Source organism: Artemia sp. Qi Xiang Cuo, chromosome 6 (genome assembly GCF_049724085.1).
Source record: "Artemia sp. Qi Xiang Cuo chromosome 6, ASM4972408v1, whole genome shotgun sequence".
Classification (NCBI taxonomy): domain Eukaryota; kingdom Metazoa; phylum Arthropoda; class Branchiopoda; order Anostraca; family Artemiidae; genus Artemia; species Artemia sp. Qi Xiang Cuo.
In genome coordinates this window covers 34661295-34686949 of record NC_142799.1, presented here as the reverse complement: position 1 = coordinate 34686949, position 25655 = coordinate 34661295, and the positions used below count along the sequence as shown (strand labels likewise).

At 36.3% G+C, this 25655-nt stretch overlaps 2 protein-coding genes across 3 annotated transcripts in view; both read right to left on the bottom strand.

Annotated features, from left to right (window-relative positions):
* LOC148951161 (transmembrane protein 26) overlaps nt 1–6877 on the bottom strand; it is a 224438-nt gene extending 217561 nt beyond the window's left edge. The window contains exon 1 of the mRNA XM_089091010.1: nt 6677–6877. Within this exon, the coding sequence (XP_088947136.1) occupies nt 6677–6873 (197 nt within the window). The 5' untranslated portion in view covers nt 6874–6877. The remainder of the gene's footprint in view (nt 1–6676) is intronic.
* Nucleotides 6878–16702: 9825 nt separating this feature from the next.
* LOC148951156 (protein adenylyltransferase Fic-like) overlaps nt 16703–25655 on the bottom strand; it is a 464238-nt gene continuing 455285 nt past the window's right edge. For both annotated transcript variants that reach the window (XM_089090688.1, XM_089090687.1), the window contains exon 3: nt 16703–18274. In XM_089090688.1, the coding sequence (XP_088946814.1) occupies nt 17154–18274 (1121 nt within the window). In that variant the 3' untranslated portion in view covers nt 16703–17153. The remainder of the gene's footprint in view (nt 18275–25655) is intronic.

Here is a 25655-nt window from a genome sequence, read left to right as displayed (position 1 = left end):
AAAAATTGGAGGGCAACAAGGCCCCCTCCCATGCTCTTTTTTTCTCGAAATCACCGGATCAAAATTTGAGATAGCTTTTCTGTTCAGCATAGTCGAAAAATCTAATAACTGTGTCTTTCAGAACGACTTAATCCCCCACAGTCCCCGAGGGAAGGGCTGTAAGTTATGAACTTTGCCCATTGTTTACATATAGTACTGGGTATTGGGAAGTGTACAGATGTTTCAGGGGATTTTTTTTTCTGGTGTGTGTGGGGGGGGGGGTTCGAAGGGAGGGGATTAAATGAGAGGATCTTTCCGTAGGGAATTTTTCATGAGGAAGAGAATTTCGATGAAGGGGGCGCTGGATTTCCCAGCAATATTTAAAAACAATCAGAAACTAAATAAAAAACAGATTTTCAACTGAAAGTAAGGAGCAACATTAAAACTTAAAACGAACAGAAAATATTACGTATATAAGGGGGGTTGCCTCTCCTCAATAGCTCGCTCTTGCGCTAAGTTTTCTTTTTACTTTTAAAAGAGGTTATTATTTTAATCAAACAGTCTTTGTGATTCAGGAGTCATTCCTAATAAATGGAACAAAAATCAAACTGGTTATTATAAGGTCATTATTAGTTAAGAAAAGTAAAACTAATATGCAAATTTCGTTTTAATTATTCATATACGGTGAGCCAAATTCAAAACCTGCATTAATTCAAAAACATTCAGACATTAAATAAAAAACAAGTTTTTTTTAAACTGAAAGTAAGAAGAGACATTAAAACTTAAAACGAATAGACATTATTCCGTATATGAAAGGGCCTGTCTCCTCCTGAACGTCCCGCTATTTACGCTAAGGCTTGACTTTTCTAACAGCTCCACTTTTTTAAACAATAAAAAATTTATCGTAAAAAGCGAAGCGATGTCAAAGAGACAGCCCCTTTCATATACGGAATGGTTTCTGTTCGTTCTAAGTTTTAATGTCGCTCCTTACTTTCAGTTAAAAAAAAAACTTGTTTTTTTTATTTAATATACCATCTTAAAAGGAAGCATATAATTGATGTGTACAAAATAAAGTATATGCTATAGTAAATAACAAACCCAAACCAACTAAAAAAAAATATATTAAGTCAGGCTGCTTCCCTAAAGAAAGCTCCTGATAGGAAAGCAAGTGACACAAAGGATAATGAATTAGTAAAATCTGGAATAAGAAGAATAGACATACAACCGTTTCTTTTTTTTCTAATCAATCAAAACAAACTGCTCTGCGGAAGCTCTGCTACAAAACCCTGTTTAAGGACATATTGGCACTTTCTGTATTTGATAAGCCAGATATGAAACAGCTTATTTAAAATGCAACAGGGGTTTGAAAGCACCATCCTGGAGAAGCATCCATCATCACATAACTAATGATGCCAGAAAAAAAAAAGTTAAACAGAAGGCTGGTGAAAATAATTCAGACGGCCGGCCTTTCTTTTCCTTTTTCTGAAATTTCCGGAAGTGAAGATACTTTTGCTGAAGAATCTGGTTAAACTGAGGCAATGTCTACAGAAGAGGGTGGCAAAACTGATGGAGAAGAGTAGTGAGGAGCTGGGAGTCTGTCAGAAAACCAGGTTGCAGCCCAGGCTATCAGATGACCAGTTAGACTTGCTCAAACATTGATAAAACTAAGAAAATTAAATAGAAAACTAAGTTTTCACCGTCCAGCATGGTGACTTTAAAAGATGTTGCAAAGAGAGTGGCCTTCGTTCTCATATCCCTGTTGACGTAAAAGTGCGATGGAATAGCACATTGGAAATGATTGAGTCTACAATAAAACATAGGGACATTGGAAATAGTTTTTACATTCGACAAATGAAACAATTCTATTAGGAGACTCTGGCGTATATCTAATAGCTGGACTGTACTATAAGCTGCTATTACCATACTTTCTACCAATTACAATACTACTGTAATGATAAGTGCCTCTTCATATCGGACTGGCAGTCGAGCACAAATAGTCTTAGATGGGCTTGAGCTCTTTCGTAATACTAGAGCCGGCAATAGTCCCATTTTGCACCCCTCAAAGAATTCATAATTGTGGAGTTAAAAGAGGATTGTATGACAAGCCTTCATTTTGAAATTAATCTTTTCCAAAAGGCAGATTATCTGGATCTTTCAACATTTGAGAGGTTTTCACTTGGGGATTGTTCTCTGGTCCCTCAATCTTTGAGACCGTTACTGTAGGACACATTAAGCAATGGTGCAGACTACAAGAGAGACCACTCCAACTTGCCTTTGTACCAGGGGCGAATCTACAACATTTTCATTGTGGGGGGGGAGGGGCAAGAGGAGTCTACTTTCAGATATTCAAGGATCATGAGCTAAATAATAATTTTTCTCCACATTACTGGGGGCAACTGCCCCCTTGCCCCTCCCAAACGACGCCCCTGCTTTGTACTGCTGAAGTCCTTGAGGCTATGGTAGAGTCCAATGAGGAGAGCTGATTCCAGTCGTTTTGGATACAACAGGTTTCAAATTCGCTAGACGTTGTTGCAGTGTTAGCAACTCTGCCGTAAATGCCTTAAATTCTTTAGACGAGAAACTGCTAGTCTATCTTTTAGAGTATTGTGGAGCTTTCCCGAGAGCAATTTCTCCTTCATTAATTTACCTAAATACAGCAGTGCAAATCTATATAAATCCGGTGGGAGGGGGGCAAAAATTAAGTTTTTCTTATATTACACTATTGAAATATTGACAGATCCATATTTACTGGGGGGAGGGGGGTGGGCTCAGCTAAGAAATAAAATTAGTATTCTTGTATTGTGTAATTATAGTTAGTTATAAATGAAAGTGTCACTACTCCTTCTCCTTTAGGAATGGGCCATGAAAACGTGCCTAGATAATCAAAAGCATGTCCGCTCGTATTCTTAAAACAAAAGTTTAAAATAGAATCAATTTCTATGATAGAGCAAGTGCATGCATTGGAGAAAGTATTTTCTACCGGAAAGCAACGGAAATTTTCAAAATAAGTTGTCAAAAAGTACAATTGTCCTAAAGTGCAAGTGCAAAAGTGCAAGTGGCATTCCTGATAAAAAGTCTAAAAGAAAAAATGAGAGACTAAAAGGTTTATGTTTTCATATTGGAGACCCATTCATTTTATGGACTCAAACCAAGAAATCTTTAATGAGCTGCAAGAAACCGCTCTAAAGCCTCTAGTGCACCACTACTAGTGTGTCGAGCGAACATGTCCGAACAATGATAACATTGTAAATGATAGAACAAACATTTTAAATGATAAGCTTTAAGGTTTGAACAACTGATGTTATAATTAACTTTACGATAATAAGCCAAGACTTATCATTTAGAATTGGTTTTCTTTAATGTTTGGGTTTGAAAAAACAGCTGTTTTCTGTTTCTAACAAGAAACAGAGCAGAAACAGAAACAGATCTTCTGTTTTTTTTGGTGACCTGTTCTGTTTTTGTTCTATTTCATTCAAGCCCTGTTTATTTTTTTTCATGTTTCTTCAGAAAAACAGAGCAGTGCCCAGGCTTAATTCCCAAATGGAAAGAAAGAAATCCGTCAACCTATTAATTATCTAATGTTAAAAATGGTTTTTGAGCATTTTTGGGGCCAATCATTAGTATTAGCTTCTTTCCAATGCATCATAATTGTAGACCGAAGCTACATTTCCTGTCACAGAAATTACATCGTAACATGTCAAAATTTTCAGTTTGATGCGAACAGTTCCTCTTCAATATGTCCGGAAATAGTCCTAATCAGACCTACGTACCCTGCTGCAAATATTTTCAAACGATATTCTCTTCACATCAATAGGCTGCCAAGTGACATACTTGCTTTCAGTAAAAATGTTGTGATGCTGTGAATAACATTATATCTTAGTAATGGCGGGATCGTCGACTAGAACATTTCTGAAATATGTTCTTCAGATCGTGTGGACTTTGAAAGTGAGTGGTGAGTTGTTCATACAAAGATTCAATATTTTAACAAAAATAGTGTAATAATTAATTTTTTTTATCATAAATTATATATATCTTTATACTTTAATAGCACTTATGCATGACTTCAAAATAAACCATTGACGTATGCCGCACAAAGAAGTACATTTAAAACCCTAGAATAACATTACCCTTCTTAATAGGTTTCAGTCTGAGGATTACGAATGCAGTAGTGGTACTTCTTTATTACGAATGCGGTAGTAATAGATAGCAGTATCGCTCGGCAGTATCCTAGTCAATTATCAAGTATAGTGCAAGTACCGAGAGCATGGTGGCTTCGCCGCGGGGCCCCGGCACTCGGCACGCTTCTATATATGGATTCTCATTGTCGCTTGTCTTCTTACCGCAGACGAGATAATTTGATGTCTTTTCATACTACAGTCTTTTCAACGATACTAGATTATTAAAGCAAGCCTGGTTTCTAACAACGATATCTACTAAGCTTCAAACTTTTGTTTTTCTTTTTTAAGGTTTTTTAATTGTTTTAATCCTTTGTTAGCATATATACAAATATTTTGTAATTACCAGTTTTTTTTTATCTTTACGCAATTTAATCACCGGGCACCGGCACTCGGCAAGCTTCTATATATGGATTCGCACTTTAGCTTGTCTTCTAACCGCAGACAATTTGCTGTCTTCTCATACTGTGTCTTTCCAACAATATTTCATTATTAAAGCAAGTTCGATTTCTAACAACGATATCTACCAAGCTTCAAACTTTTAGTTTTCTTTTTTAAGGTTTTTGGATTGTTGTAATCACTTGTTAAAATATATACGGTATATTATACATAAATATTTTTACAATTACCAGTTTTTTTGCTCTTCACGCAATTTAATGTCTTTTCATACTGAGTTTTTTTCAAAGATCATTGATTATTCAAGAAAGGCCGATTTCTACTAAGCTTCAAACTTTTGGTTTTATTTTTTAAGGTTTTCGAATTGTTGTAGTCCCTTGTTAAAATATATACAAATATTTTAGCAATTACCAGTGTTTTGCAGTTTAAGCAATTTAATGTCTTTTCATACTGATCCTTTTCAAAGATATTTGATTATTCAAGCAAATAAGATTTCTAACAGCGATATGCGCTAAGCTTCAAACTTTTAGTTTTCTTTTTTAGGGTTTTTGAATTGTTGTAATCCCTAGTCATAATAGAGAATCATCATTGGAAATAATCGCAAATTTTGTTTTTGGGCCTTCCTACTGACATTATATAACTGGTTGCATTCAAACCTGTAAGCTTAATGACTTAGTGAGTTGATTTTATCTAACAAAAAAAAGAAAGAAAAAAAAAAAAAAAAAATCAAATTCCAGGTATTTTTCTATTTTGAATTAAAACATTAAAATTATCGCTCCGGCATCGTAAATATTTTTGCAGTTTACATAATAGCTTTGCCGATTCTGAACTGAACTTAATTAAATAAAAAAAACACATTTTTTCAACTGAAAGTAAGGAGCGACATTGAAACTTCAAACGAACAGAAATTATTACGTATATGAAGGGGGTTTCCTCCTCCTCAACAACTCGTTGTTTAGGCCAAAGCATTTTAGTACTTTTAAAAGAGCTTCTTATCGTTCTAATTATACGGCCCTTGTGTTTCAAGAGTCATTATTAAATCATTGGGATAAATTCAAACTTTAGCGTAAAGAGCGATGTGTTGAGGAGGGGGCAATCACCTTTATACAGGTAATAATTTCTGTTCGTTTTAAGTTTTAATGTTGCTCATTACTTTCAGTTGAAAAAAACTTATTTGATTTTTTTTTTAGTTTTTTTTTTTTTTATTTGATTTGTGATCGTTTTTTAAATAATGCCAGGAAATCTGGCCCCATTTCCATGAAGAAACGCTCTCCCCACAGAAATATCCTCTAGACAATTAAATCCCGGTGAAAATTGACCTTGGATAATTACTCTTAACCACTCCATGTGTAAAATTGAGACGGATAAGAGAAAGCAAGACACATAAAAAGATTTGTATAAGAATTCTGGCAAATTCCCCCAGCGTGTAATTTCCCCTGACAAGTTCATTCCTTAAAAACTTCCCTCTCCATAGAAAATTTCCCCTATGGAAAAACCACAAAGGCATAGTTATTGGGCCTTTCAACTATGATGAACAACCTTTCAACTATGATGAACAAAATGGCTATCTCAAAATTTTGATCGGACATTTTTGGGAAAAAAGGGGCGTAGTAGGATACCTAGATGCCCCTCAGTTTTTGGTCACTTAAAAAGGACACTATAACTCCTAATTTCCATTCGATGAGCCCTCTTACAATATTCTAGCACCACTGGGTCGATACTATCACCCCTGAGAAAAAAAAAAAAACATCCGTGATCTTTCTTCTGGCAAAAACTACAAAATTCCACATTTTTGCAGACATGACCTTGAAACCTCTTTAGTAGGGTTCTCTGATACGCTGAATCTGATGGTGTGATGCTCATTGAGATCACTCGGCTTTTGGGGGCTGTTTCCCCTTTTTTTCGCAAATCAGGAAAATTTTCTCAGGCTCGTAACCTTTGATGAATAAGACTAAACCTAGTGAAAAATACATATATTTGAAATCAGCATAAAAAGCCGATTCTTTTTATATATCTATTGGTATCAAAATTCCGTTCTTTAGAGTTTCGGTTACTATTGAGCCAGGTCGTTCCTTACAGTTACAGTTCGGTAGCCCTATTCTACGTAAAAAAAAAAAAATACCTACCATCTCCATTCTCTGTTTTCCTTGATTGTTAATGTGAATATCCCTTCAAATAAAAGCAGAAGCAAAGATATGGAAAGATACCAAAAGTTTGGATCGCCTTTAATTGAGGTCACTCTCCAAATAGCTATGAAGCCATGAGCACTGAAAATTATCCTGGTTAGGATGGCCTTAAAAACATCAATCACTTTTCCCATCATTTCCTTCGTGGGTGGTAGTTAGTCAAAGAAAGACTTTTAGTGAATGGAAAGTTATGTGGGAATTAAGAGAGCTACAAGTCTTTCTCACAGGCTTTCAACTTGTGCGCAGCCTTTTGGCGACTACCTCGTTACTTATTACTTTGAAAAGAACCAGAGGTCGTACAGAAATTTCCTGAACGAATTTATGCAGACGGAAAAAAGAAAATCCATAGCTTTGGATTATGAAGTAACAAACTTAAAAGACTAATGATTTAGATATATTTTCATGAGTAAATGCATATATTTTTATCCGGGTACATTATATGTGCTATGGAAGTGACAAATAAAACAAACAGTTCCTCATTAGAGAAAAAAGAAAACTTTGGAAAGTTCAATATTTCTTCCTCGACATTGGCGTACTTGTATTATACTTCCATTGCATTACTTTGCTCTTGTTTATAAAACTAAATTTATTTGATGGAGAGTGACAATTGCTTCCATGTAAAAATTGAACATAGAGGTTCATTCTACATAAGTGTCATAACTGAATTTACGGCCAATTACGGCTAGGACACCATTTCGAAACGCACTACTTGGATATTAGTTAAGATAAGACTATATTAAATATTTATAGAAATTACATGATAATTTTTTTTCAATTTCAACCCCAAGTTACAAAAATGTCTCCAAAAACATATCAATCTACGACTACAATGTCAGATTTTTTTTTTTACTCACAATTGATTTTTTGTTACAACTCTATGTAATACATACGTACAAATATACGTATATACACTCATGTGAGAGGGGTGGAAAAAGTGAACTGCAGTCAGTATCAATATTCAAATCGTCACCTTGAAGCGGAATTGGCGTATTAGGCACTTCTAAGCGAAACTGAGTTATCAGTGCCATCTAGTGTGAAATGTTGTGCTCTTTCTGAGTCTGGACTTCGTATTAGCGTATTACACTCCCGTGCAATGCTACGAGTCGAAACCGTTTTGACGTAACTTGCATTATTTTCATTCTGTTGGAAGCGTAATTGACGTATCAGTTATGTGCTTTTAACAAAGGATTTATAGACGTATCAGCGCATTCGCCTATACTTTCTAGAAGAAAGGATTTAGGAAACACAAACAAACAAAAATGAGAAACAGAAGATTAAATAGAAAATTGTTTGCTACTGCTACAAACGTGGAGAAACATCTGGAAGATGCTGGAAGGTATATATGATATCAGAAGTTTCAAGTTTACGCTAAATAGAATGGAGAACTCCCATCTGAGTCACCTCTCAGCTTAGCCTATATCAAAAGTACGCGACTTTGATGAAATCTTGCATAGCGAATTCAGGCAGGCAAAGACAAACAAGCGGTCCTTTTTGCGGAAGAATTCTTGATGTTACACACTAAATGAGGTAACCTTTTACTACAATAAAACATAATGCTGCCAAGGAAATGCTTTACTGAATGGACCTTAAGTTATAGGAGCTTAGTTTGATGGAAGTTATATGGTAAAATAAGAAAACATTTAGCTATACCTACTTTCATTTGGGATAGCACCAAGGGATGGCAAAAATCCTTGGTTTTCCAGTTTATTCGGCAGCTTAACTATGTTATCAATTTAACTTTTGTATTGTGTCTAGTTTATTCCATAGTCTCTTTAGATTTTTAAGGTCGTAAGAGCTGGGTAGCGTATCGTGAATCCGATTTCGATTGGAGCCAAAATTTTCTTCTCTATAGCACCTTACAGTACATACTGGCGTTGTTTTGGGCCATTTTCTTGTGTTTTCTTAATCGACATTCTGTTTCTAAGTTTTGATACCAAGAGATCAACTAAACGTGTCAATGCCATTTTGCTACTTTCCAGCTCTACCTACTAATCAGATTTATTAATAATTTAACATATACATTTCTTTTAGCAGTTGAGATTTGTCTTTTTGTCTGGAAGCGATGAAAATTCTACAAGCTTTGAAAGCAAGATTGATGATAGCCCTATATCTACAGTTCCTGTTTATGCCACTCTTCAGCCAGTGGCATTTGAAATTTGGTCCAGCCTGACCATTTGCATCATGAAACTCATAAAATTGCGGCAGACATGCCCTTAGATAAAAGCAATTCCAGTCCGTTCAGCTCAGTAAAATTGCCAGAGGATATGTCACCCTTGCAACTTATAGATGACTAAGTAACAGTTGAGCCGCTTGTAGGGCCATTGCAGAACAGTCCGACTGTGCAGATGAAAAGGACCAGAAAAAGAGTCAAGAGAGAGAGTGAATGGGTCGAGAATAAAATCAAAATGGCAGTTTATTCCGGAACAGTTTATGCTGACCGTATTAAAACTAAGAAGCATGGATAAGAACGTCAGATAAAAGCGAGCAAGTGCAGTTAAACATGTCCCTATTCCCGTCACACAATTAGCCAAGAAGAGCGACAAGAGATTTTTGAAGTGTACTGGGCTCAAAAGAGATGAAAAAAATGTTTAATCTTAAGACTACTAAAGGCCTGCCGAAGAAGAGAAACAAAAGAAAGAACACACTGTTTTATTATGTGACAGCCAAGGAAAAAACATACCGCGTATGCAAAGACTTTTACCTGTTAACATTGGACATCGACCAGAAACGGATTTTTTATGCATATAGTACCAAGACTTCTGATGGTGTACCTAGTCCCAAACGAACTCCGCCACCTGCAAACAAAACAAGCTCTGATGCTTTAAATTGCGTTCATGAACATATTACATCTTTTCCAAAGATGGAGTTTCGTTACTGTCGGTCCAAAACTTCTCGTAAATATCTTGACAGCAGTTTAAATTTGAGAAAATGTTTGAACTTTATGAGGAAAAATGCTGTTTTGATTCTGAAAAGCCTGTGTGACACATGTGAGGAAGTAAAGAATACTGGTAGGAATGGTATTGAATTGCCAGAATCAGTTCGATTGAGCCACGAGTTGCACGTGAAGATAAAATCAGAGAGTAGAGGAGCGTGACAAGGACCGTCCTAATCATTCAGTGGCAGTTCTCTGTTTTGATATAGAAAATGATTTTTCGCTACCCAAGGGAAATGTCTCTGGTTTCTTTTTACAAGCGAAAGATTACAGTTTGCAACCTCACAGCTAAACTAGATTTTACCAGAAACTCAGGAAAGTCTATCAGCAAAGTTTACTGAGCCATCTGGTCCGATATGCAAGGTAGTAGGAAAGGAAATGACATCCTAAGTGCTTTGACAGCTATTCCCAATAAAGTGTTTCACAAATTTCCTGATTTTAGGAACTTAATAACATGGTCAAATTCATGCTTCCCCAAAAAAGAAACCCCATCATGAGCTAGAATATGCAGAACCTCATGTTCAAAAATCCACAAGTTGAGAGAATTATTATGAAATATTGTGAGCCAGGACACTCTCTAATCCAAGAAGTAGATGCAATACACAGTGTTATTGAGAGGGTACTTAAGAACCAGGAAGTGTACTTGCCTCTAGACCTAGTAAAAAAATGGTCTAAGTAAAGCGTCAAAATCCATGTGATCATTCAGTTGCAACTATAGCATTTTTTGAGTTTCCAGGCATGCTCGAAAACCTATAAAACATATTCAGCAGTGCCTTCCTCAAAGATCAAACAGCTCGAATTCCTCCAGAATTTTTGTAAGAGTATGGTACAAAGAGTTTTTTGCAGATGACCATTGTAAAGTTGTCCAAATTGCACCAGAGATAACCTTTCACGGAATGAAAAGGAAAGAAATCACATATGTAAGGGTAGCCGAGAACCTCGAGGTTCCAGAACCTGCCATTTGGGTCATAAATTTGCCAGAAGATAAGATAAAAGATATAAAGTCTCTCATGCGATTCATGCCGGTTTTCGATGCAAGTCACTACCGACAATTCTTCAAAAAGAACTTAATAGGGCTTACTTGAAGGAAGGGTCTTGAAACTGCCAATGATGTTTCAAGTAAACCGCCCACTTCCACGAACGCTAGAGTTGACAGCTGTCCCAAGAGAAAGCTGTCACACATCAAGGCAGGAGAAAAAAGAGGCATATTTATGACATTTAACTGTTACCGTTTCTTAATATTCTTTTGTATCCATTTGTTAATATATTATATTTGAATTTCTTTAAAAATTCTACGCACTTTGTACTCACACCTTACAGGTCAGTTTTACCTGAAGTCGCATGTCTGGTGTTTAACCCGCTTGAACCGGTTTTGACGAAGCTGACAAGTTGACCAACTGCTAAAACCCAATTGATGTAGCAATATTTTGGCAATTTATTGTGCTGAAACTGTTTGAAATTTAGCTTGGAAATTCTCGCCATCATTTTATAATGCCATGTTTTTCAGCATGTAATTTTTCGCGTTTTTTACTCCAACCATTTTTGTTTTGCAAGGTTGCAAACATTCAACCGCGTTTTTCTTCAAATTCTGTTTTCTTTACTTACGTCAATTCCACTTCCAGGCGACAAAATGTGTACTACAAGAGTACTGCGTTAACACTTTGCTCATAAGTTTCAAAAAACAGAACTTTTTGTTCCAAAAGAGATTCTTATCCATAGTATTTCAAGTCAATGACACATCTTTAAAGAAATTAATTTAATGATAACCTTTTTCAAAAGAGTTTCTGAAAGGAAAGTAAAGAGTAATATTAAAACCTTAAAAGAGCAAAAACATAGTCGCGCAGTAATTAAACTTAAAACGAATATAAATCTTCCCCGCGAAGTTTTGGCTTCGCCTTTGGATTGCTTGTGATTGGCCCAAGTCTGGTGAAATATTTAAAATGAAGTAAAATCCGAAACATCGGTTTAGATCTTCTATGTGTCAAGCCCGCCTCAATGGTTTGGATGGCCCCTCGGATCGGAAGTCTTGGTCCAATGTAATTATTAGCAGCAAGTGTGTGCCTGCTACCGTTTCGATTATCAAAATCAGTGATTTTGTTGCTCATTTTACTCATGTTGTTTCTACATTTAATCATTCTATCCAGTCCATGCTTTCTTCATTATTGCATAATACTGTTTCTTGAGGTCTTCGGCAAGTCCATATATTATCAATATATAGGGGTGATATCTATCGGGCTTTAACGAGTGTTATGAAATCAAGTGCTCCTGATATGAATGGTCTGTGTTACAATCACTTCACCCATTAAGTGTCCATTATTGTTAACACACATTTACCTCCTATTCCAGATGTGTTTAGCCCAGTCCTTAGTTCCAGATAGTTTTCTTTCTGGACCCGTAACATCAGTTTTAAAGGAGGGAAAAGGCGCAGATCAGTGTTCCAGTTATCTGCCAATTAAAGTGACCTGTTTCATGAGCAAGCTATTCGTGTATTTTGTATCGCCTGAAGTTTTGACTAAATATGATTTTTTTGATTATCAAGTTGGATTCAGAGCCGGTTTTGAAGGTTCTCACGCATATCATTTACTTGGTCAGTTGCTAGTCTCGGAAAAAATACAAAAAAAGGCCACTTTGTTTTTGCTCGGTTGATATCTCGGGCACTTTTGACAACGTTGTACATTCGTAAGCGCTTCACTGCTTACTGAAAGCAGGAGTTAATTCTTCCGTAGTAAAAGTTCTACAGTATTGGTATTCTAATTCGTTGTTTCGGTTAAAACGGATGTGTGATATATCCAAACCTATGTCAGTAAAGAAGGGAGTCAGGCAAGGTGGTGTGCTGTCTCCATATATTTCTAAAACTGTGTTAGCCTTTGTCGCGAGGCAAGAAAGTCCTTCGGAAAATCCCTTTTGGACACTGAAATAAAAAAGGATCCCCGTAAATGGCACCGTCTAGTGAGGCAGATTGCTGGAAAAACAGTATCATCCAGTATCCGTATTCTGAACGATGATGGGTCACTTGTGAGTGCAAATGACGTCAACAATTACTTTACTGACATTTGTACATCCTTTCCTGCCCCAACTAACACTGAAATAGAGAATCTACTGTCAATATGCCCTGACGAAGGTGAAATCGAAATAGTTGAGTATCAAGTTTTCAATGAGCTGAACAAGTTGTGTCCATCCAGTAGCTCTTTTCCTGAAGAGCTACCTATAAGGTTAATACGAGAGTTCTCTCTTTTCCTCGCCAAGCCACTTGGACACATCATCAGCGAATGTTTCGCCCAGTCAACTTTCCCGTCGTGCTGGAAACGCGCATTTGTGCGTGTTATACCGAAGACTAAAACACCCAAATCTTGCAACGAGTTACGACCGATATCAATCACATCTACCTTTGCAAAAGTCACCGAGTCATTCATCCTGCGTGAATTGCTCAAACAAACGCGGGAAAACATAGACCGTTACCAGTATGGCGGCCTCAAAGGTTGCAATACCTCGATATACCTCGTGCGCCTAGTTGACATTATCTTTAAGTGGCTTGACAAGGGCAGTACCTTCATCGACCTAGCTCTCGCCGATTTCAGGAAGGCATTTGACCTGATTTGTCATCTTACGGCAGCAAAAAATATGCGAGCAATGGGCGCACAGAAGCGGTCTCTTGCATTAGTGATGAGCTTCCTTCAGGACAGAACGCAGTGTGTATTTCCATTGTTTGAAGGTGACTTGATCTCATACTGGTCTAAACTTACCTGTGGAGCCCCTCAGGGTACAAGACTTGCTGGTTTCATATTTATCTCCCTCATCAACTTCCTCCTTCAGAATTTCGAAGAGCGACTCAAATTCGTCGACGATTTATCATTTGTCCTCAAATACCTCGTGAGAGAAGGTGTAATCGAACGTCAGTTCAGCGAGACCCTTCTGGCATCCTTCTCTGAGGACTGTGAACGTTACAAGTTGACACTGAATGCAGATAAATCAATGATTCTCAGGTTTTGCCCCTTAAAACGTGATCTGGAATTCCCGCAAGTCCCTTTCCCTATTGTTCCATCTGCAAAAATCCTCGGAGTCACATTATCGATGGACTGCACATTCACCGAACACGTGGAGAAGGTTATTAAGGCTGGCAATGCATCACTTCAGACCCTAGTCCTGATGCGCAGGTTTGGCTGCGACACTCAAAGCCTAAAAAATGCCTATATTACGTATGTGAGACCTCTACTCGAATATGCCGTCGCTGTCTGGGGACCTTTTGTCCAGAGCATCCACTACCTTTGCGATGACCTTGAATCTTTGCAGAAACGAGCTGTTAACATAATCGTTGGTAACAGAAGTGACGACTACAACAAACTCTTGCAAGAACTGAACCTTGAATCTCTCAGCGACAGACGATTATCACTGATCATGTCCCTCGGCAAGTCACTGCTATCTTCGCCCCATCACAGACTGATCCTCCCACCTGATGCTCCTGTTAACCAAAGAACCAGATCCCAGTCGAAGCTACAACCCCTTGTCTGCAGGACCAACCGCTACAAAAACACGTTTGTCCCCTTTTTCGTTGAAGCATACAACAAGACTTAGTGTTATTTGAATTCACGTGTTAGTGTTTTTATAGTGTTCTTTGTATTTTTTTTTTTTTCTTCTCATATTGTTGTAAAGACGACATAAATTAGCCATGGCTACGCTGTTCGATCTTAATAAACCTATTTCTATGTCTATGTCTATGTCTATGCTGGTGATGTTCTGCTAATTAGTCATACTAGGTCAGGCCTCACAAAAAATCTAAATGTTCTGATTAACGCTTTAAGTATGATTGGGGTTTCTGTAAATGCTTCAAAATGCGAGTTTCTGTGTTTTAATATATCTAAACCAGCTCCTTCTTTAAATGGGGGCAGAATCCCACTGAAATATGTTTCTAAGTTAAAATGGCTTGGGATTGCTTTCTCTGATACATTTTCAACTACATGCTCGTCTCTGGTTGATAGTGCCCTGTAGTGTATTCGCTTCTTATATGGTAAAATCTCGCCTAATAGAGGGAGGTACAGCCGCCGAGACTTATGTAAACTTTACCATAGTTTTTGTTCTCCTACAATTCTTTTTCTTTCCTGTTTGCAGCCTTTAATGCGCAAAAAGACCGTCTTCAGCTAAGGAGTGGCTATTTTAAATATTGTAAATTCCTGCTATATTTACCAAGGTTGTACAGAAATCACAAAATTATTTCTCATCTTGGACTTATCGACCCTCTAGTGCTGTTTGACAACATCGCTAAGGACCTGAGGACCAATACTCCAAGGAAGATATGTGCCAGTGACCCCCTCACTTATTTTTTCCCAGATTAGTGATTTATAAATATTGTTATGTTATTTATGTTGTGTTTTTGTTATGATTTAATTGTTGATAATATTATTTTTTTTTTTTACTCCGCATTTATTTTATATTGTGGGTTATAAATAAACTTACTTACTTACTAAAATTACTAATCTCAAACAAATCATTAAGAATTTGCTCAAGTCCATGCGTTTGTCTACCCTTCTAAAGTCTACAGCCAACACTGCCGCCTTGGCTCGAAGCGTTACCTAGGTTAGATGTGTGTATCCTTATGGTTGAATATACTTACGACAACTGACAGATTGGAGACCTTAAGAGACCCATCAGCCGCCCAATAATTATTATCGTTAAAAAAAATCAGAGGTTTTATTCTGAAAAAGAATACTTGAAAAGCAGAGATTATTTTATCAAAAGGCATATACTTAATTTCAATTGAAGACAACAAAACAGAAAGTCTGTCTTAAAAGACCTTGTTGTTCGTTATTGAAACAAATTAACAGTTATAAAAAAGCAGAACATGAAAACCTTATTTCAATTAAAAGAGAGAACAGGAGACGGTTATATTCGAAAATACCTACGGGATGGAGACAGGATGGCTTTAACCCCATTGAAGAGCAAAAATTAAGAAACGATTTTCAATCCGTATTATTTAAAATCCCCTGCTTGTCCTCTCCCGAAAATGTTAATTAAAAATATGATTGAAAACTATTACACAAGTTATAGATGATCAAAAACTTCAAATTAACATTCAAATTCATAAAGCTTAAAATACAATCCAATATTTTAGTTCTTAAGCAGAAAAGTTTAATAGAAGACTTTATAGATGTTTCTACAATTGAAGTACGATAAAATCGTGTCTACTGAAAAAAGAAGTTGATAGAAATTAAGTAAATTCCATTTTCCGAAAGAAAAAAAAATCAAAATAAGTAATTAGTGACATCGAAACACAAACCAATCAACAACAAAGGTAAACAGTTTGTTGTAACGATGAAGCGACTCGTGCTAACCGCAATCTAAAAATAGAAGTTTGGATAACAATATATGAATCAAAAGAATAAACATTTCCTGGAAGTGGTTGAAATTAGAATTAGCCGAAGTCGCAAGTAGTCGCAGTCACAGTCTATAGTTATCGCAGTGGCAGTCTTCAGATAGAACCCTCAACTTGATCCACTTGTCCAATAAATTATTTTTTAAATCGTTTATGGGCAAATACATTTACCTTAAAAATAGATTTATTAAAAAACTCCAAAAATGTTAGGAAAAACCTATATACACACAAACAAAATTGTTGGGGGATAAGGAGATTTTGTTTGATGGTAGATTAGAGAGTGAAGGGGGTCCTAAATTGCAGAAAGGAGTATTTTTGGCCCAAAAATCAATCTTGACCGTGTCAATGTTTTTCATTAACTTCTTTAAACAAAACAAGCGCAAGGATTATAGTATTCCGACGGTGGGATTGCTTGGATTGGTATCCCTCTGGATAGTTCCTATATGTATGCTTTATGAGACTTCACACCTCGCAGGCTATATTCAAGGCTCTACAAGAATGAATTTTGTAAATGGAGCATACTTTGATGAAGAGAAGTTATGTAGCATTCAAATTGTTTGCATATCCGGATAAGCTCAAGAAAAGGAATTAAGAACTATCGCTTCCTTACTGAAGCAAATACTATCCTAAGAGTAAATCATTGAACTACAATAAACAAAACGAGGCACATGGTTTCAGGGATGTAATCAGTCTGCTAAATTTCCAATCATAAATATGATCAATTGTTTCTCAAACTTGCTAATAAAAAAAGGATACACAGGCCAAAGCACATAAATTTGAATACTTAATCCTCCATATCTTGGTAGTACCAGTTGAAAGCGCACGATTCATGAAGATATAAATAAACTAGATTTGCTAAAGTTAATTATGCTCTTGAACTAAGATGAATTCATATCAAAGGAGAGGGAAACAGATATAGAGAATGGGATTGAGAGGAAAGACAGAAGAGAGACATAGTGGGACAGATGTCAACCTAGATACTCCAACTCCAAAAGTTGTTCGAAGACAGACCGAATAGAACATTTTTCAAATTCGCAACATAAAGTTCAGCTCGTCTTAAACATAAAAAATTAAATAAAACTTAACGGTTAAATTAATGATAGCAACTCAACAAAAAATCAATTATGCTCACACGACGGCGTCACACAAGTTGGCATCCTTTCTCCTTGCATAAGTATAATACTGTCCCTAAGAGTAGTGTCTGACCCAAGTTCAGGGACTGGAACAGACTTATTTCCAATCGCCCATAAATAAATATCAAGGGTTTTCTCCGCTGAGCGGGCAATAAATCTAATAAAAGGTCGTACATCACCCTCATTAGCAGCTTTTAGGGTTTCATAATATTTTAATCTGTCCTCTTTCTTTATAATTACTGGGGGATATCCAGCTCGCATTAAAATCAAATTCATTATAAGTCTAGATGTCCTTCCGTTCCCATCCGTAAAAGGGTGGATAAAGACTAGCTTATAGTGCGCTAGCGCTGCATATTTTACAGGATGCAGGTCTACTGTATCAACCGAATTCAGCCAACTGATAAACTCAGACATGAGATACTTTATTTCATTAGGAGGCGGTGGTACATGATCACCAACAAAGACCTGAGTATGGCGATAAGTTCCACCTTCAGTAGGATCTACAAACCCCAGCACGCGATTGTGTAGCTGTAATATATCATTCTCAGATATATCTCCTACCTTGTGAAGTAGAGTGCTGTTGATATACCTTAACGCTTCGTCCATGCCAAGAATTTCGTTGTGTTCCATTAGACTCTTACCACCAACAGCCATTCGAGTTTCAATTATCATACGTGTCTGTGCTAAGGTCATTGTATTGCCTTCAATACCCACAGTGTGATAAATATGCTGGAAGTAAACTTCTTTTTTTATTCTATTCAAGGAAGCCCTATTACCTGAAGCTTTTAAAATTTCATCCCTTTTCGTTTCAATCCGATATAACAATCTTTCGTCGAGTTCTTCCACTAAAGGTAAGGTTCTTTTCCTATTTTCCAAAGCTCGCGTGTGATCAGGGGAAAAGCTCAATGCCCTTTTATAATGGAAGTCTGCTTCAACATAATTGTTTTTCGCTTCTTCCAGTATTTCCCCATAAAAAGTTAAAATATCAGGATGGCTAGGCGATAGTGCTAATGCATGTTTTAACAACCTCATGGCTTTTTCATATTTTCCAGAATGCTTCATTTCAAGTGCACCATGTAGCGCCATTAAGGCCTCAACAGAATCAGCTGCAAGAGAGAAAGCTACTTAGGATTAAACACTGGAGCAAAGGAATCAACAAGCCAATTTGTATTTCTCACACCAAAGACCGAAGAGCGTACTCAATCATTCACCACTTTATAGGAAATTAAAAATAAGGTCTTTGAACATCCTTGCAGAAACGAACAGGTCAAGATTCTTTTATTTTTATCTTGCCAACTTTTGGAACGCTTTCTTCCAAGATTCAAAAACTTACAATTCGTCAGATTCTGGATATTTTCCTATTAGCAATAAAAGGGTCCAAATAAATTTAATAATCGTATGCATTTACAAAAACCGGACACACACAATGCCACCATCCTTCCTAAAATTAAACATGAAACTGATGAACGATGATTACCGGTAATTTTTTATGCTCTTGCTGTTGAGGCGTAAATTTCATTCGAAACTAAGCTTTTTTTTTTTTTTTATAATAGCAGTTCCTTCCATTCTAAAAAAACAGCTATATTACCTATCCCACATAAAAAAAATAACCCGGTCATCACCTTTTTTTCCAGTGTGGTTATTAAACATTTTTTAATCCCAAAAATAAATAAGATAAGAACTGAGAACATGGCAATTTCTAGACAAATAACGTGAAAAGTAGAAAAAAGTAAAGAAGGCAAATATGGTAAAATGGTCAAGATCACGACTTTTAGCATGTTTTGGGCTTGGAAACCTCCCTCTTTCCTAAAGTATATGTGCCTGATATGAAGCAGTCCCTGCATTTTAAGAAAAACGTTGGCACCTTAGTTGCTGTTAAAACATTTATTGACAAATATTTATTGGTTTTGATTATGGGTTACTGATCAATGTCCTAAGGGCCAGTTGCTGTTTTCTGGAACACAAGGTGGAAACACTGCTCTACTGCGCTTACAGTATTAAGCGTCAGCACTCACTGACAATACCAAGAATTGTTAATTCTCCTATTTCAAACATATAAAATGGCAAAGATTTTTTTGTGCTTAAATAGCATTACTCTTCACTCACTTGGCATGTGAAGAGCAACTTAGTAAAGCCTTATAAATTTAAGATTCACTGTGGTATAGCAAGTTAATAACAAATAACAACAATCGGAACTGAATTGATCTCTTTCCTTAAGCGTACTACAATTCAGTATTTCATGGAAAAGCAAAATTTTAAACCAGTTTTCCTTTGATCATGTTTTAGCACACCTGATCTTGTCCGTGTTTGTCCAGAAGTTTGAAAAATATGCAATTTATATCCTTACGGAAAAATAAGGAAAGGAGGTACCAAGGAGATATTCTTTTACTCCTTCTACAATGAGCAAAAAGCATCAATCTGGAACAATTTCTGGTTTCTAACTGTTGCAGGGCGACAGGAAGGGATGGACTCTGTGGGGTAAACCTTGACTAAGAAATTTGTATAGGTTTATCTCTCATTCCTTTTTCAGAAGCTTTAACCACCAAAAGCTTTGCGCCAATCAAGCTGAAATTCCTATTCCTAGCTTCATTTCAAATAATGTAAGTTGTCAATAAAGTTTCAGTTCCATGAGATTACTATTTCCTTTTCTTGAGGGACCAGTAACCTTCAAATTTCTCTGAGATGCCACTCAATTTCGAATCTCTATTCAACTGAATTTCAATCATAGACAGCGAAACAGCGTAGCCTAAACAAAGAGCGAGGTAGAAACAATGTATTATATTTTTTTTTTTTTTTACCAAGGCACTTCGTATAGAAGGAGTTGTCGTAGAAACTTCGAAAGTAGCTCATTCGATTGAAAATTGAAAGTTATAGCGTCCTTTTTAAGAGTTAAAAGTGATTAGAGGGTAACCAGCCCTCTTACTACAACTATTCATTACCCAAATTCACATCCAATCAAAATTTTGAGATAGCCTTGTTCAGCATAGTTGAATGGTCCAAAAACTATGTCTCTGGGGATATCAACCACCTACAGCCCTCGGAGTAAAGGCTGTGAGTTATGCAATTCGCCCACTGTTTAAATGCAGCATTTGTTATTTGGAAGGGGGGCGTGTTTGACCTTTTGTGGGAAAAAAGGGCATTCAGGTGAAACTTTCAGGGAATGTTGAGGGGAATGTTGAACTAAATCAACACATGTTATGTACATACAGATGGTCAAAAAAGTGTAACAGGAATGACAAAGGGTATTAAGTTGCAGCTTTCAGGGAATAATTAATTGACAAAAAAGGCAATATTTGTACGCTACTACTACTACTCCTACATTTAGTACTTTTGTAGCGACGTGCTACACTAGTGCTTTTGTAGCGACGACTACTAAGGCTGAGGATATTGAGGTAAAAATATAAGGAAATGTTGAAGGGAAAATTAGACTAAACCAAAACACACTATGTGCATACAGACTGTCAAAAAGGCACATCAGCTTCATTTTGGGTTTCATTTCTTTATTGATGGTGATTTATGGTAGTTTTACGCTTTGAAAATCATTTTGCTTTATTTCTGCTTATCTTTGGTTTAGTGTAGCTCTTCATTTTCTTTGAAAAACTTCTTTTTTGAGAGATTGGGGTTCCTTTATTGATCAATTCAAAAAACAGCAATAGAAGAAAAAAAATAAAAAAAATAATAGAAGAAAAATAATAAGAAGAAGAGAGAACAAGAAAAAAAGACTAAATCCTCACAAGGGACCTGCTCTCACCCCGCATCTCGACAAAGTGGGAACTTATTGACTTGTGATTTAAATGAAGAAACTGATACAAAGCCCATAATGCTGTCCGGGAGGTTATTCCAGAGGATTAAACTTATGTGACAAAACATACGAGCTGATCTCACTGTATTTCTCACTGTCTTTCTTTTGTGGAGAAAGTTTTTAAAGTTCATCCTAAAAATAAAGACAATGACTCGGAGGAAAAACAAACATATAGATGATCTGATAAGGAAGCCTTTTATACCTGAAATTTATGTAGTGTCCCACACATATTTCATATTAAATCGGCTTATTCTTTGCAGATGTAATTCGCATTTGTTTATTCTTTGCAAAATTGGCTTATGGCTTATTTCTTTTGTTGCATCGGCAGGAATATAAGCTGTACTTGTCAATAACATTAGACCATTTAGCAAAATTTAGCAAAACCGTAAGCTTTCTAATTAAAAAAAAAAACTTTCCAAAGAAAAGTAGAGCCATATTAAAACTTCTACAAGCAGAAATGAAGTCTTATAACAAGTAAAACTTAAAATGACCCAAAATTACTGTCAAATAATAATTAAAACCTCAAACGAACAGAAATTAAAATAAATAATCATATCATAGGCAGCGCGATCGCGCTGCCTAAGTAAAGAACGATGTTGGCACAACGTATTATTTTTTTTTTTTTTTAGACCGGGGCACTTCGTATCGAAGGAGTTGTTATAGAAATTTCGAAAAGAGATCCTTCGATTGTAAATTGGAGTGACTTGTGCCCTTTTGAATAGTCGAAAGTGATTGGAAGGCAACTAACACCCCTTCCACACCCACCATTAACACATCCAATCAAAATTTTGAGATAGCCATTTTGTTCAGCGTAGTTGATTTCCAGGTAGAAATTATGTTTTGAGGAGAACACTCCCCCTCAGCCCTCAGGGCAAAGGTTGTAAGTTATGCTCTGGGGACATATAAGGTTTTTATAGAAATCGTTGTCGTAGAAACTTCAAAAAAGACCCATTTGATTGGAAATTCGAAGGGCTAGTACCCTTTTTTATAGTCGAAAGTGATTAGCGGGCAACAAACCCCCATCTCTCGCCCACCTATTCCCCAAACACATCCAATCAAAATTTTGAGATAGCCATTTTGCTCAACGTAGTTGAAAGTTTTGGAAATTAGGTCTTTGAGGATGACCCCCCCCCCCACAGCCCTCAGGGCAAAAGTTGTAAGTTATGCCCTGGGGACACATAAGGTTTTTATAGAAAGCGTTGTCGTAGAAACTTCAAAAAGAGCTCATTTGATTGGAAATTAAAATGTCTAGTGCCCTTTTTAATAGTCGAAAGTGATTGGCAGGCAACTAACACCCCTTCCACGCCCACCATTTGTCCAAACACATCCAGTCAAAATTTTGAGATAGTGATTTTGTTAAAAGTAGTTGAAAGATCCGGAAATTATATCTTTGAGGATGACACTCCGCCCACAGCCCTCAGGGTAAGGGTTGTAAGTTCTGCCCTGGGGACATTTAAGGTTTTTATTGAAAGCTTTGTCGTAGAAACTTGAAAAAGGGCTGATTCGATTGGAAATTCAAAGGGTCAATGCCCTTTTTAATAGTCAAAAGTGATTTGAGGGCAACAAACTCCCCTCTCACGCCCACCATTCCCAAACTCATCCAATCAAAATTTTTAGATAGCCATTTTGTTCAACGTCGTTAAAAGTTTTAGAAATTAGGTCTTTGAGGTTGATAACCCCCTCAGAGCTCTCGGGGCAACGGGTGTAAATTAAGCCCTGGGGACATATAAGGTTTTTATAGATTGTGATGTTGTAGAAACTTCAAAAAGGGCTCATTCGATTAGAAATTAGAAGGGCTTGTCCTATTTTAATAGTCGAAAGTGATTGAAGGATAACTAACACCCCTCTCCCACCCACCATTTCCTCAAACACGCACAATCAAAATTTTGAGATAGCCATTTTGTTCTACGTAGTTAAAAAGTCTGGAAATTATATTTTAGAGGATGAAACTCCCTCCACAGCCCTCAGAGCAAGGGTTGTAAGTAAGCCCTGGGGGCGTATAAGGTTTTTTTTTTTATAGAAAGCGTTGTCGTAGAAAATTCAAAAAGGCCATCATTAACGGCTAGTGCCCTTTTTAATAGCCGAAAGTAATTGGAGGACAATTAACCCCCCTCTCAAACCCACCATGTCCCCAAACACATCCAATCAAAATTTTGAGATAACCATTTGTTCAACTTAGTTGAAAGGTCCGGAAATTATGTCTTTGAGGCCGACAACCCCCTCACAGCCCTCAGGGCAAGGGGTATATGCTATACCGTGGGGGGCAAATAAGTTTTTTTTTATAGAAAATGTTGTCGTAGAAAATTGAAACAGAAATATTTCGATTGGAAGTTGACACGGCTAGTGCCCTTTTTAATAGTCGAAAGGGATTGAATGGCAAGTAACCCCCCTCTCACGCCATTTCCCCAAACACATGCCCTGTTGCATATATTCCCTATGCCTTTCCAAGGCCAGAACATAATTAGCACTTAACTGAAAAAAATACAAGTGAATGTGCATTGTCAGTTTAATATACATATACTGATATTTAGTAATCAAAATGTTAATATTATTTGATTGATTAAAGTTATAAAAGGAAAAACATTTATATTTTTTCAGTAAAGTGCAAATTATGTTTGGGCCTTGGGAAGGCAAAGGGGTTTTGAACTCTACTCATGTAAATTTCTGCTCGTTTTGAGTTTGACTGGGTTATTTATTGTATTATCTTTCCATTTTGCGTTTCATTATTTTATCTATGCTGATTTATAGTAGTTTCTTGATCGTTAGATTACTTTGTTCGATTTTTGCTCATTTTTGGTTAAATGGAGTTCTTTACTTTTCTTTGAAAAACTTATTTTGTGGAAAAAGTTTTTTTTAATTAATCAAACATAAGGACGACAGGTACTAATAAAATAAGAATTAAATTTTGAAACGAATAGAAATTAAAATAAATTCTCAAGTCAAACTCGAAGCGAATAGAAATTACTACAGAGTTCAGTCACCCCCGCCCCCCCTAACCGTAAGCTCTCTGAAGTCTATTGTATTATTTTTTTTATTGAAAACTATATGTATTCTTATGTGTGCTTTAATTTTCAACACATCGACAAAAAAAAACATTACAATAATCCAGATGATTAATTAAAACGATCGTCAATATATAATTATATGATCTAAATCTTCAATATATAATTATATGATTGCTGGAAACCTTAGCAATTCAAAATGTTATTTAACAACATTTTTTCACGTTCTGTGTTTTAGTTATATAAGTTTTAAAATATATCTTGTTTTCAGTGAAGCGCAAATGACACAATAGACTTATGGAGGTTTACAGTTAGGAGAGGGCAGTAACCAAACTTCTGTTTGTAATAATTGCTATTCGTTTTAAGGTTGAATAGAGTGTTTATTTTAGTTTTTAATCGTTTTAGGATTTAATTTTTATTTTCCGGGAAGTTTTTAAAATTTAATTTCTGTCCACTTTTGATTGCCAAAGTTTTATTTTAGGTTTTACTTTTAACTTTTACTTTTCATGTTTTAAATTAAGAACCAAAATTTTAGATTCTAATATAAATTCTAAAATTGCATAAGCTGATCAGAACTTTACATCTGATTGTATTTAATTTAATTACTGCGAACATTTGGTTCTATCTGAAACCAAAATTTTGAATGATTTTCGAACTAAGATTTTTATTCAACATAAATTTATGGGCAATATAATCAAAAGAACCATCCTAGGAGAGTATTCAAAAGATTACAAATGAGCGAAAATGAAATAAGAGAATAAATATATAACAGAGGAATCACTAAGCTCCCATTATTTCTGACTCTTTAAATTCTTTTATTTGTCACTTTAACATGAGCTTTTACTAAGTATGATGTGGAAAAGCTGTCATTCTGACAACCTTGATGCACCTAACGTCTTTCGTTGGAGTTCAATATCTCTCTCAAATTTCCGTGAAAGTTCAAACTTAATGCCCAAACTGCTCTTGAAATAATTCGTATATGCCCTTTTGACAACCTGGATACAGATCGTGTCTTTTGAATTATTTTAATATTCCACTCCACATTCCCTCGGTTTTAACTTAAAACCTTTGCCGCTTCTGAGATGTTGGACATAACATTTTGACAACCCATTTCCAAATAACAAACCCCATATGTAAACAATGGGAAACTTCCCTAACTTACAATCCTTGTCCCAGGGGCTTTAGGGGATCATTATTTGGCCATAAAACTTTTTCCAACAAAATGACTATCTCAAAATTTTGATAGGATGTCTTTGGGGGAAGGCATCTGAAAAGGGTGTGGGAGGAAGTTTGGTTGCCCTTCCCTTATTTTTTACTCCAGTGTTTTGAGTGGGTTTCAAGTAATCACTGTTGCAAGTAGTCGCAGTCAAAAGTACTTGAAATTGCAGCCACGGTGGTAGTGTCAGGTTTGAGAACATGAATGTGGACAGTGTTAGGCAGCTAAGAATCGGGTGTCACGGGGGATGGTTGCTCTCCGATCATTATAAACTTGAATGTTTTGAAGCAAAGTCACAAGAGGTCAAATTTGCAATTAGTCGCAGACACAAGTAGTCGTAGCCGCAGTCACAGTTGCAGCAGCAATATTAGTAGTGGCCTAGAAAGTTTTAAGTTAATCCCCGCAACCGTTCCTGAAACATTGCAGATATGTCCCTTTGATAACCTGGATGTATACAGGCCTAGTGT